The 11,876-nt window shown below is 43.0% G+C and overlaps 2 protein-coding genes across 2 annotated transcripts; one reads left to right on the top strand and one right to left on the bottom strand.

Moving 5' to 3' along the window:
- The first annotated feature begins 2,156 nt into the window (after nt 1-2,156).
- LOC119905106 (zinc finger and BTB domain-containing protein 39) lies at nt 2,157-8,386 on the top strand. Its single transcript, XM_038721837.1, is given in 5 exon segments — nt 2,157-2,294; nt 3,300-4,360; nt 4,362-4,584; nt 4,666-5,025; nt 6,033-8,386. Coding segments are annotated over 4 exon segments (2,574 nt in total). The 5' UTR covers nt 2,157-2,294; nt 3,300-3,338; the 3' UTR covers nt 7,002-8,386.
- Nucleotides 8,387-8,800: 414 nt separating this feature from the next.
- Nucleotides 8,801-11,326, bottom strand: gpr182 (G protein-coupled receptor 182). Its single transcript, XM_038721838.1, has 2 exons — nt 11,104-11,326; nt 8,801-10,483 (listed from the first exon to the last, which is right to left on the bottom strand). Exon 2 carries the CDS (start codon nt 10,478-10,480, stop codon nt 9,389-9,391), a length of 1,092 nt encoding a protein of 363 aa, XP_038577766.1. The 5' UTR covers nt 10,481-10,483; nt 11,104-11,326; the 3' UTR covers nt 8,801-9,388.
- Nucleotides 11,327-11,876: the final 550 nt, after the last annotated feature.

The following is an 11,876-nucleotide window of genomic DNA, read 5'->3' as shown; positions in this document are numbered from 1 at the left end:
TTATTTGTTGTGTTTTATTTTGTCTTTGTCTGGGCCTGACTGCTGCATAACATTATTTAGTGTGTTTTTAGCCATGCTAGCGCCGTGGCCACGAGTGAAACATCTCAGCGACTGCAGGATAGATAGCCGTAAAAAAGATATTTCATGGACCCCACAGGATGAAGCCTACTAAATTTTATCTGGTGCCATCATCAGACTAAAATGTGTGCAATACTTTCATCAACTCATAATATTCCCATCAGCCTCAACTGTACTTTGTGTTCGGCACTAATTAGCTAATGTTAGCGTGCTAACACACTTAACCAAGATAGTAAACATTAAACCTGCTAAACTTAGCATTTAGGGCTGGTAGAAGTGGCTTTAGATTTAGTTTTGTTTTCTAATTAACACTGTTAAAACAAATCGAGGAAATACAAGTAACCTAATAAGGGAGTGGGTAAATAAATCTTTATACCTCTACTCCACAACAATACAGAGGGAAACATTGAACTTTTTACTCCACTACATTTATTTGTCGGTTTTAGTTAGTAGTTACTTCACAAAATAAATTGTGAAAGATTAAACCTTTTTGGCACGACACACCTTATATAAAAGCAGAGTCTAGTTGGGGTCTTGTACACGTTTCAGGTGTTTATGAGTTGTTGAAAAATCTGATAAAGTCATACAAATCTGTGTAGTAGAATGAGTTTTTTTTCTTATTCTCTCTCATATTAATAATCACACAACCCTTCAGATTTTTATTGTGACCTTTTGGAGGGGCCCCAACCCCTAGGTTGGGAACTGCTGGACTAAACAACCTGACTGAAAATAAACAGAGATGTTTTACCTTTTAAGGACTTTAATGTAAAGTAAATAAAACTAGCTCCACCTCTACAACATTAGTTTTATATCATATACAATATACAATACACCGTAAAACTTCAGTTAAAAGCCAAGTCCCAATTAGATGCCTGTCCCTTTTACTGGCCAGGCATGGCTTCTTGTTTTGACAAATAAAGGCAGGTCTAAATTAGACGCCTGGTCTGGTTTTCATAGAAGCTTTTTGGACGTATAAAACCTTTTAAAGCCCACCAGGTCTCCTGCTTGAGCTAGTTCTAAGCTGCTTAGAACGTGCATACCAAGATAAATGTAAAACTTCTGTCAATATGGACATGTTACATATCGTTAGATCGGTTAGATTCTCCACAATTCAATTCAATTTTACAGAAACAATTCAGATAAACCGGTATGGTAAGAAAAAGAAAAAAGCCAAATTGTTACAAGTAATATTCATACTGGTTGAAACAAACAGTTTGATTGTAGGCTATTTCCACTCTTTGCTGAGCAAGAGTTTTCAGTTCAATTCAGTTCAATTCAATTTTATTTATAGCACCAAATCCCAACAACAGTTATCACAATGCGCTTTTCATTTAGAGCAGTTCTACACTGAACTCTTTGTGATGTTATTTACAGTGACCCAACAATTCCCATGTACAGTATGTACAATATAAAATCTAATATGTATTTTAATAAAATCCTTTGGGACAAACATCTGTTAGAAGAACTGAATTTTTAAATTGACAATCATTACTGCTAGTGATGAAGAAATGAATGAAGCTCGGTGCAATACCAGCTCCATCACTCCAAAGCAAACATAAACAAATAAACTTTTAGCAGGAAACCGTTCAGTTACATCTGGGTTTTTTTGTTTTTGTTTTTTGTACCTGGAGCCTGTTTTGTACGCTGAATTTGCATTTTAATTGCAGCAGTCCAACAAGAAGCTGGTGCCAGTTTTTCCAAACAATGCAGGGACACATCATGGCAACTCCGTCCCTAGTATTGTGCGAAAGGATTTAAAGGCCAGTCCCTTATAGACACCTCTCCCAAATATAGGCAGGGTGAGTTCAGTGATAGAAGCAAATAAAAGCCCGGGCTATTAAATGAAGTTCAACAGAGTCACAGGGGCCTCTTATGCAGAACCAGCACTCTTCTTACTTTGATAATACTTATGTACTATTACTCAAGTATGTAGTAGTAGTTTTAAATGCATGACTTTCACTTGTAATAGAGTATTTTTACATTAATGTTTTGGTACTTTTACAAGGATCAGCATGTGGAGCCTTTTCGTCGCAGCGACTTATCCGGCCTGTAGGGGGCGCCTCCGGTCCACAATGTTGACATACGTCACCAAAACGCGACGGACGATGAAAAGGGTTGTAATTATAACATTTATAATCCGTGGACGACCAACGGAGTCCCGTTGAAAACATAATAAAAGAGAAGATTACTCGTCACTTACACACACATTTAAATGGGTGAGTCATGATAATGATACGAGCGAGACGCCGACATTAACAACATGGTGATTTTTTAACCATTAAACCCGTAAAAATCTGACTGATTTAGCTGTTTAGTGAACAGAGTTGTGAAAATCTGGCTAACTGGCGCTAGCTTCTTGTTTTACTGCTGCAAATAAAATGCAGATTCAGAGAATGAAACAGGCTCCAGCAACAAAACAAAACAACAAACAAACTCATGTAACTCAAGGGTTTCCTGCTAAAATGCTATGTGTTTATGTTTGCATTGGAGTGATGGAGGTGAAATTACCTTGAGCTTGATTTATTTCTACTTCACTGTCAGTAATGGTAACTTAGTTAATTAACAATGTCTTGTCCCAAAGTATTGTATTAAAATACATATAAGATTTGATATTGTACATACTGTACATAGCTATATGCCACTACTCATACTAGGGCTGCAACTAACCTTTAATCTGGTAATTATTTTGTCAATTAATAGATTAGTTGTTTATAAAATGAAAATGGTATTATCAGTGTTTCCTAAAGCCCAAGATGGTATCCTCAAATGTCTTGTTTTGATATTGAGTTTACTGTCATGGAGGAGTAATGAAACCAGAAAATATTCACATTTAAGAACCTGGAATCAGAAAATAATGACTTTTCTTAAAAGAAATTACTCAATAGTTGACTATTAATTTAATAGTTGATAACTAATCTATTCATCGTTGCAGCTCTATCTCATACATATCTATATCTATATCTCACCAAGAAGCAACTTGACATATGAGCAGGTTATGATCCTTACTGTTAACTTTACTTTTTGGCATTGTGTATAATGTTATTTGGGATTTTAGATGTCTGTTTATTATATATTTTATATTTGCACTCTTTCATACTTTGTACTGAAACTGCAACAGATTGTTTGGACAAAACAAGCAAAACTTACACTGGGCTCTGGAAAACTGTGATGGGCATTTTTTCACTATCCGACTCTTTATTTTTAAAAAACTGTTCCTGCAGTTGAACTGTAGTGCACCAGGAGCTGCTGCAGCAGCAGGGATGAGGATCCGGCTGCAGGGTCCCGGCCATGCTGCCAGCCTTCTTGCTGAGCTCAACCGCTGCCGCCAGTCACGTCAATACTGTGATGTGTTCTTACAAGTTGGCAACCGCACATTCGCGGCGCACCGTGCAGTACTGGCCTGCGCTGGGACGTACTTCCGCAACCTCTTCGCCCGGGCTCCAGCCTCATCCACCGCTGCCGTCTCTTTGGAGTTTATCTCACCAGCCAACTTTGAGAAGGTGCTGACGTTCGTCTACACGGGGGAGATCTTGACTGATCTCATAGATGTTGGGGTACTGTATGAGCTGGCTGAGAGGCTGGGCGTTAGTGAACTGGTGAGGGCCTGTCATGCCACATTCCCTGACCTGCAGGCTTCAGTGTCTGCAAACTGTAAAGCAGGCAGTGCTGGAGACCTCACCCTGGACTCCAGCATGGTTGCTGCTGCTGATGCATCGACAGCGGCTGTTGTGAGTGCAGCTTCTGTATCTGCATCATCGGTGTGTTCTTCCGCCGCTTCCTGCTCGTCTCTGTCTTCGTCAGCTGCTCCAACCCCTGTTGCCGCTCCCTCGCCTCTCTTCCAAGCCAGGACAGCCAGGGCCGGCCGTGAAGCTCACACTGGGGGTCTGTCTCTGGACCTGAAGGCAGAAGACGTTCAGTCTCATATCGGCTATGGGCAGATGGCAGCAGATCATCAACTACCAGGAAGACACAGTCTTTTAAGCGGCAGCCATTCCAGTCGCAGTGATGGCGGTCTGCCTCCAGGGCCTGTGCTCCAGCTAAAGATTGAGCAGGGGCTGGAAGAGGAGGCAGAAGGCAGTTGTGATAGTGGAGACAGAGACAGACAAATGGTTTCTGAGAGCGCGGGAAGCTCTCTGCCTCAGAGCAGTGATGCTGGACCATCTGACTCCTGCTCCTTCCCCGACTCTTCGGCTCAGCTCGGCGCTGAGGCATGCAACCCCACATCGTCCTCGGGAGAGGCTCTAAGCAGCCTGCAGGTGGGACCAGTGGAGGGTGGCATGGTGGCGTTTGGAGAGGTGGAGGAGGGGAGAGAATGAGGAGGAGAGCGAGGCTCTGCAAGGGAATGGAGCGATGGAGGGAGCAGAGGAGGAGCAGTGGAGACAGCTGGCAGGTGAGATCATAGAGCTGAGCGATGATGAGAACTTCATGGAGGAGGGAGATGAGGAGGATGATGACGACGACCTTGTGTGTGTGGAGAATGGAGAACAAGGGAACTCAAGCAGCCAGGTACTGTTTGTATTTGTCAGCACTAAAATATTTCAGGTCGAAGTGTCGACACAACAGAAATTATGTTCTTTACTCCTCCAGGTGACGGGGAACATGCTGTCATGTAAAGCCTGCGAAGTGCCGCTCCCAGCAGATCCAGCTGCCATCAGAAGACACGCTGAGACCCACCTGACGGAGCTGGGGCTCTGCAGAGTGTGCGGGGTCTCGTTCCCAGACCGCGCCGCCGGCGTCACCCACTCCCTCTCCCACGTTGGGGTGCAGCTCTTCACCTGTGAAATGTGTCACTTGCAGTTTTGCGGGCAAAACAAACTGCTGCGCCACCACCGCCAGGCAGCCTCCAGTTACACAATACCACAGGGGGCTCTGACTAACAGCAGCCAAGGCCTGAGCTCCGAGCTGCAGTGTGCAGTGTGCGCCAAAACCCTCAGCAAGGACCTCCAGGTTAGTGGATGTTTAACGTGTTTTCTAGGTGTAAGGTGAGACATTTTCTAGCTGCAAGAAACAATTTCATGTCAATTTTATACATAAGTTGCTGACTATGTAATAACAGCAATAATAATGTAAAGCACTTTAAATTGCAATTTGAAGTTGCAATGTTTTACATAGGAAAACTAGGATAAAACAAGTCATCAGAATAAAGATATAATAAAGTCAGGCCACCAGAAGTGCAGAGAATTAAATAGAATACATTATCCAACAATAACATAATTTAAAATAAGATTAAAATAAACAAAAATGTAGGAATTTGAATGAATGAATGAATGAATTCTTTATTTTGTAGTCATACCATTAAAATGGTTCCTCAGACTTCTGACCGTTAAAAATACACAAAATACTGAACATGACTCCTAAACCAAAGAAAATTGTAAAAACATGTTTAAATAGATAATAGAAACACAGTGTAAACATATATGAACAAACAAGTATTTATAACAAGTATAAATGACGGTATTTCTGTTACATGATCTGTATATTTACAGTACGGTCCTTTTCATTTGGCAGGACATTGAAAAGAACATGTGTTTTTTCAGCATTCAGGTGATTCTTTACTCTTGAAATAATATAGGAACCAGCTGAAACTGAAATACAGGTGCACATGTGGATAATGAAAATTTATTTTAATTCAAAAAGTGAAACTTTAATATATTATAAATTCATTACATATTCATTACATATTACATATTCCTGAGCCTCAGTCTGATTCTGGCGCTCACAATAAACTTTTCCACGATATGCTAATTGTTTGAGATGCACCTGTATATGGAGCAAATAAAGTGGTAAGCTATCTAAAAGGAAACATGTAGTGTGTTGAGGCGTCTGTTTGTATACTTAGTACCAGAAAACTGATTTCACAAGAGACATCTGACAGTAATGTGGACACAAAATAAGAATGTGGAATCAGCTGCTGCACCCGCAGCTCTCACATTTAGTTTATGTTTCCTTCACAGACTGTCAAAGACCACCTGCTGAGCCACGTGTGTCCGCAGAGCCTGAGCTGTGGTGTGTGTCACCTCCCCCAGCTCTCCTTGTGCTCCCTGCTGTGGCACGCCCTCGCCCACCTCTCTTTGCCCGTCTTCACCTGCCCACACTGCGCTCGCTGCTTCGTAGAGCGCTCCCTGCTGGACAGACATATGACTGTCCATGCTGAGGAGGCGGCAGCTAAGGAGAGGGAGCGGTCAACGCAGAGGGCTTTCAGAGTCAGGGCAGATGGAATGGCAGAAGTGGAGGAGTTGCATTGCTTCCTGTGCCCCCAGACTTTCCGCTCCTCGTCTGCCTTTCAGTACCACCTCAGCCTGCACACCACTGATTCCCTGGGGAGTGGTGGAGGTGTTGGGGGCCAGGGCTTGCTGGGCAAACGTAAACCTGACCAGTCTCTGGAGTGCCCTCCTTCTTCCTGCTCCTCGTCCTCTCCACGGGAGGTCGGCGGCCTCGTTAAAATTAGCAACCTGGGTTTAGGGTTGGGAATGGGCTTCAGCATAACAGATAAGTTTTTCCAGGGGTCAGTACACAGCCTGCCCTCTGGAGTCATGATCAACGGGAATTCAGGGCAGGACGGGGGAGCCGGAGCAGCAGGCATCCGTGGAAAATGGTACCGGTGTCGCTACTGTGGTAAACATTTCGCCCACTCGGGGGAGTTCACCTATCACCTCCGCATACACACCGGGGAGAAACCCTACCAGTGCAAAGTCTGTCTGCGCTTCTTCAGAGGCCGCTCCACCATGATCTGCCACCTGAAGACGCACGCCGGTGCTCTCATGTACCGCTGCACCGTCTGCGGCCTTTACTTCTCCACGCTGAAGCTGGTGTCGTCACACATGGAGCTCCACAAGGACCACCTGCCCCCGGACTTCAACATCGAGCAGACCTTCATGTACAATGATCATTCTAAAGAGCCACTGCCCACTGTGGACACCTGATCAGCCTGGTGTTTCTTAACTCGTCCCCTTTCCCTCTCACATGTCCTCTGTGTCTGGTTGTCGTGGACCACATACCGCATATAATAGACTAGGGCTGTAACTAACGAGTATTTTCATTTCTTTTTTTTTTTTTTTTTTTTTTTTTGGTGAATGGATTAATCGTTTAATCTGTAAAATGTCAAAGAATTGTACAAGAAAATTGCCACAGTTGCCCAGAGTCTAAAGCTGATGATACACGGGGCAACTTTTTGAGCAATGTTGCTGGGCAATCTTGCTAGTGGCAAGTCCGACTATGTTTTGAATGGATAGCGGTGGTGCGGGGCGAGTGGCGGAGTGATGGGGGAAGGGGATTACGGTAGTAATCTTTACTCATTACTGTTGACGACAACGTTGCCCTGCACGATTGTTCTAAAAGTTGCTCTGTGTATCATCAGCTTTAGGTTGCATCTTTAAATTGCTTGTTTCATCCAAAGATAATCAGTTCACAGTGATATAAAACTGAGAAAGCAGCAAAAACTCATGTTTGAGAAGCTGGAACAAGCGACTGTTGGTATTTCTTGCTTGATAAATGACAATATCGATTATCAAAACTGTTGCAGATTAATTTTCTATCAATCATAGAAATTTTAATTTTAATCAAACTAACTAATTGTGTGAGCTCTATAATCGGCGTAGACTTTTAGAATGTAGTGGACATATTATCTGTCAGATGGCGTTCACTGAGTCAACCTGTTTGGAGGTTGAGTGTCTTTGAACTTAGATAAAAAGAAGCCACTTGGTGGCAGCGTATCCTGTTGTGTGTCAGCGAGGCGCATTGTTGACTGTTATGCAGCGCTCTGCTTGTATCGTATACTCCAAACAAGTCTGTATCTTTATAACTTAAACAGCAGGAGAGGTTTTTATGTCAGCGATTGAGAAATACACTGTTATTAAAGTAGCACCTCAATGTAGCATAGAAATTATTTTCTTATAATTGCAGTCACTATTTTCACACACTACAATTTCTTATGTCTTTTAAAGTTTCATTTATCACTACACAGATATAACATGACCAGCCATGTCAAAGTGTGTCATTGAAGCATAAAAACATGTTTATGAGTGCTTTCAGAATATTCCATTTAATTACATGCTGTAATCACTTGTTTAGAGCATGTGGAGCATGTCGTGCTGTAGAAACATGATATTTAATTAAGTGCCCATTACATTTCTGTGTAATATTTGTGTCTTACCTCATATTTATGATGACAGTGCAACTATTTATTATTTTTTTATGTCTTTATACATTTCATTACCTGTTTCTAAAGCTATCTGTGAATGTTGGGCTTTTTTAAAATATTGTTTTTGAAAAGAATACATAATAAATGCCTCTAGGAAGACTGTTATTACCCCTGAATTATTTTTTTAATCTGTTTTGAGTGACCTTTTAACATGTCCTGTGCCACAAAATCCATCTATCATCAGAATGTCAGTGATGAACTTGCAGAATTGTGCGTAGTATTAAGAACCTCCTGTTTCCAGGGGCTTGTGACCTTTGCCCTTTTAAAGCCCTGTCTCTTCCTGCTATTGTGCTATCTGCAAACTGACACCCCCTTTTCCTTTTTCTGCCTTCTTATCATTTAAACTGTTTAATGTGACACATTCCAGACGGAGACAGAAATGTAATAAAAATCAACAGTAACTGCGAGAAGGAAGATAGCTAAGTGCAAGAACAGCAGAATATCTAAAATAAACACATCAAGCTTCATTGCTTTACTCTGTCATTAAGATAACGTACAAAATTCAACTCCAGTTTGAATAGATACAGTGTTTGATGGAGTTTTATTGCATTTTAACAGATGACCATGTTACAGGACATGTACACTACAGCAGCATCCAGCAACAGATAAATAAGGCTTTAATAATGTGAGCTGTGATTTATCTGTTAGATTTGTAATGAAATAAAACACATGTTACATTTTCAAATTTGCAAGCTGTTTATGTGGTTATGAGGATTGCTCTTATCTGGCACTGGACAGATTTGTTTACACACGCATTCCTGGTGTGGCACTATCTTTCCCCTGTGCCACGAGATTTCAGAGGTTGACGTGTGTTCCAATGGGAGCTTCGAGGGGGAAAAGCACATCAAACATTTCCTGCCTTCCTCTGTTTAAAACTGTGATCTGATACATGATATTTTTATAAACAGGAAGAGTATTATGGGAGGAAGGTGTTGGTGAGCCCATCTGTTATGTAACAAACAACACAATGAGTCTTTGACCACAGTGAGATGATACAATCTATGCCTCTGGTATTCTGACCCACCAAGATTCAGTTCTGTCAAATCCTTCTTCACTTAGATAACGTCTCGCTCCTAAAGCTTACTCTTCTTATATATCAGTATCTTTTTTTTATGATCCGACATCAGACTGGCTGGTGCTGGCGTTACTTAACTTGCGTTGCTTCCCTGGGTCTCCCCCGCCATCGTTGGGAGCATTGGGCTGGGTCCCCGCTCCCACCTGGTCCACAGTTCCTTCTCTGGGTATGTAGTTCAACACAGTGTTGATCAGGTTGTTGCGGAAGCTCTTGCTGAGGAAGTTGTAGAGGATGGGGTTGGCGATGCAGTGGAAAAGAGACAGGCTCTGCACCAAGCTGAATGAGAAGTAGAGGACTTCCACTGTATTGCAGCTGAAGATGTAGGGATCAAGGTCATCTATGATCATCAGGAACATGACCAGGTGGTATGGCAGCCAGCACATGACAAACACCAGGGAGTACACATGCACCAGCCAAACGTCCCGCCGACCCTGCACATCTTGTGCTGTTTTAACTGCACGAGCGATCAGCACATTACAGGTGATGATGACAGCAGCAGGACCCAGGAACTGGAAGATCAGGCAAAGGAAAGTCACGGAGACAAACCATTCAGTGAAGTTGTGCTCGGGCAGCATGTAACAGCCCGGCTCGTCCCACTCTAGAAGATCTACGTGGACGTTCTCCATCAGAGCCAGGAAAAAGGAAAGTGCCCACAGGCCTCCACAGAGCACCCAGCGGCGCCGGCCCACCACAGAGAAGAAGGCTGGAAACGAGGGTCTGGTCAGGGACAGGTAGCGCTCCAGAGTCATGAAGGCCAGGAAGAAGGAGCTGCTGTAGAAGTTGACCACATAGATTAGGTTGGTGACCTTACAGAGGAAACGGCCCCACAGCCAAACCTTGTCCATGGTCACCTCCATCATGAAGAAAGGCAGGATCACAATCACCATCAGGTCCGACAGGCTCACGTTGAGGATGCAGAAGAGAACCCCGTTGGCCGAGTGGCGTCGACGCCAGTTGACCCAGACGACCAGCGTGTTCTCCAGCAGGCCCACCATGAAGATGAAAAGGTAGATCAAGAAGAGGGCGATGCGCCGATAGTCCGTGTCAAGCTGGATGGTGCACTCGTAGACAAACCATGGTGTGCCATTTAAGTAGTCTAATGAGTGGTTGTGCTCGTGAGAGCTCATGGTCTGGAGTGAAAAGCAGACGAAAACAGTTTCATATCTGGAGAGAGTTTGGATTTACTTTGAGGTTAATCTGATTAGGTTTTCAGACGTTACATAACAGAAGCACAGGAGGAGGAGGGTGGCAGACGTGCTGGGTTGAAATGTTACCCAAATGATTTTGAGAAGTGGATTCTAAAACCACAACAAGTTAGAAAGCAATTTCACAACCCACAACATGCAGTTTAGTGGAGTATACATGTTTCACTTTGAGTACGTGCTTGCATTTGTTTATAGTTAAGTTATAAGTTATACTTGCTGGTTAATAGTACTTTAAAAAAGTACTCCACATATTTAGCATTGCACTCATAAAACTGTCTGACTCATGATGGATAATAAATAAAAAAAGTATCAAATTCGATGCAGCAGAACTGAGATATACTTTTTAATCTGCGCATTGTTCCTTCTTGTCAAAACCTGGCACCTACTTTATACACAATGTAACTCAACTGCAACAGCTTAGTCTGCTAGTAGTAGCTAATGTAGTCTGTTTGTCTAAAATAAGTGGAGTTCCTCTTTAATTTACAAATGTATGGTGGAAACAGGTTGCAACATCTCCAAAAATACAGAATTGGACTTTACCATACCTTTTTGTGATGACAAGTGTACTGGAGATGAAGAGGTCAGGTACCCCCTGAGGCCTTGTTGTCTTCTGGAGAGTTTTCTATGTGAAGTCTGCAGACACCAGATGACTCCTTCCAGCTCTGATGTTGAGGACTATCTGAGCAATCAAGCAGCCAGGAGTTTCTACCCTCCCGTTTCTCATTAACACAAACAGATACGCACTCAGACACACACATATACAGACACAGATCTAACAGGACATCCTCAGTGTGTAGTGGGGAGTGGTGGAGAAGTCGAGGGACGCCCACACAGCTAAAGGAAATGTGAGTTAATTGTAGTTAGCAGGGAAAAATGTGTTCAGACTGAAAGGTGTTTCCCAAAATGTCTGTCTGGTACTCACGGGAGGAAACTTGCACAAACAGAAAACAACATTGATATCCATCCAAAGCCGGGGGCTGGAGCGAATCCCAGCTGACATCGGGCAAAAGGCGGGGTACACCCTGGACAGGTCGCCAGTCCATTGCAGGGCTTCATGTTTTAATTTAAACATAAATTTGTGTACCAAAGTTGTGCCAATCCATCCAGTAGACATTATAACATTTCACTGGATAAGTGAAAACTTTGGTCTACTGGTGGCACTAAAGTTTATTATGATTCATCCTCGAGGGACCATGAAGGTCTGTAGAAAATGTCATATCAATCCATCCAATAGAAACAGCCCTGGTCAGGGTCACAAGTGACCTGCTGATGACTGCAGACGCTGGCTCCCCATCTCTTCTCATCCTCCTGGACTTGA

Source organism: Micropterus salmoides, unplaced genomic scaffold, assembly GCF_014851395.1.
Source record: "Micropterus salmoides isolate LMB-PRFRI ecotype aquatic unplaced genomic scaffold, ASM1485139v1 Ms_hic_scaffold_16, whole genome shotgun sequence".
Classification (NCBI taxonomy): Eukaryota; Metazoa; Chordata; class Actinopteri; order Centrarchiformes; family Centrarchidae; genus Micropterus; species Micropterus salmoides.
The sequence above is the reverse complement of the archived record's forward strand: the minus strand, read 5'-3'. Positions and strand labels throughout refer to the sequence as shown.

Coding starts and splice junctions, on each gene's coding strand:
- gpr182 (XM_038721838.1), bottom strand. CDS start 10,480: ATGAGCTCTCACGAGCACAACCACTCATTAGACTACTTAAATGGCACA.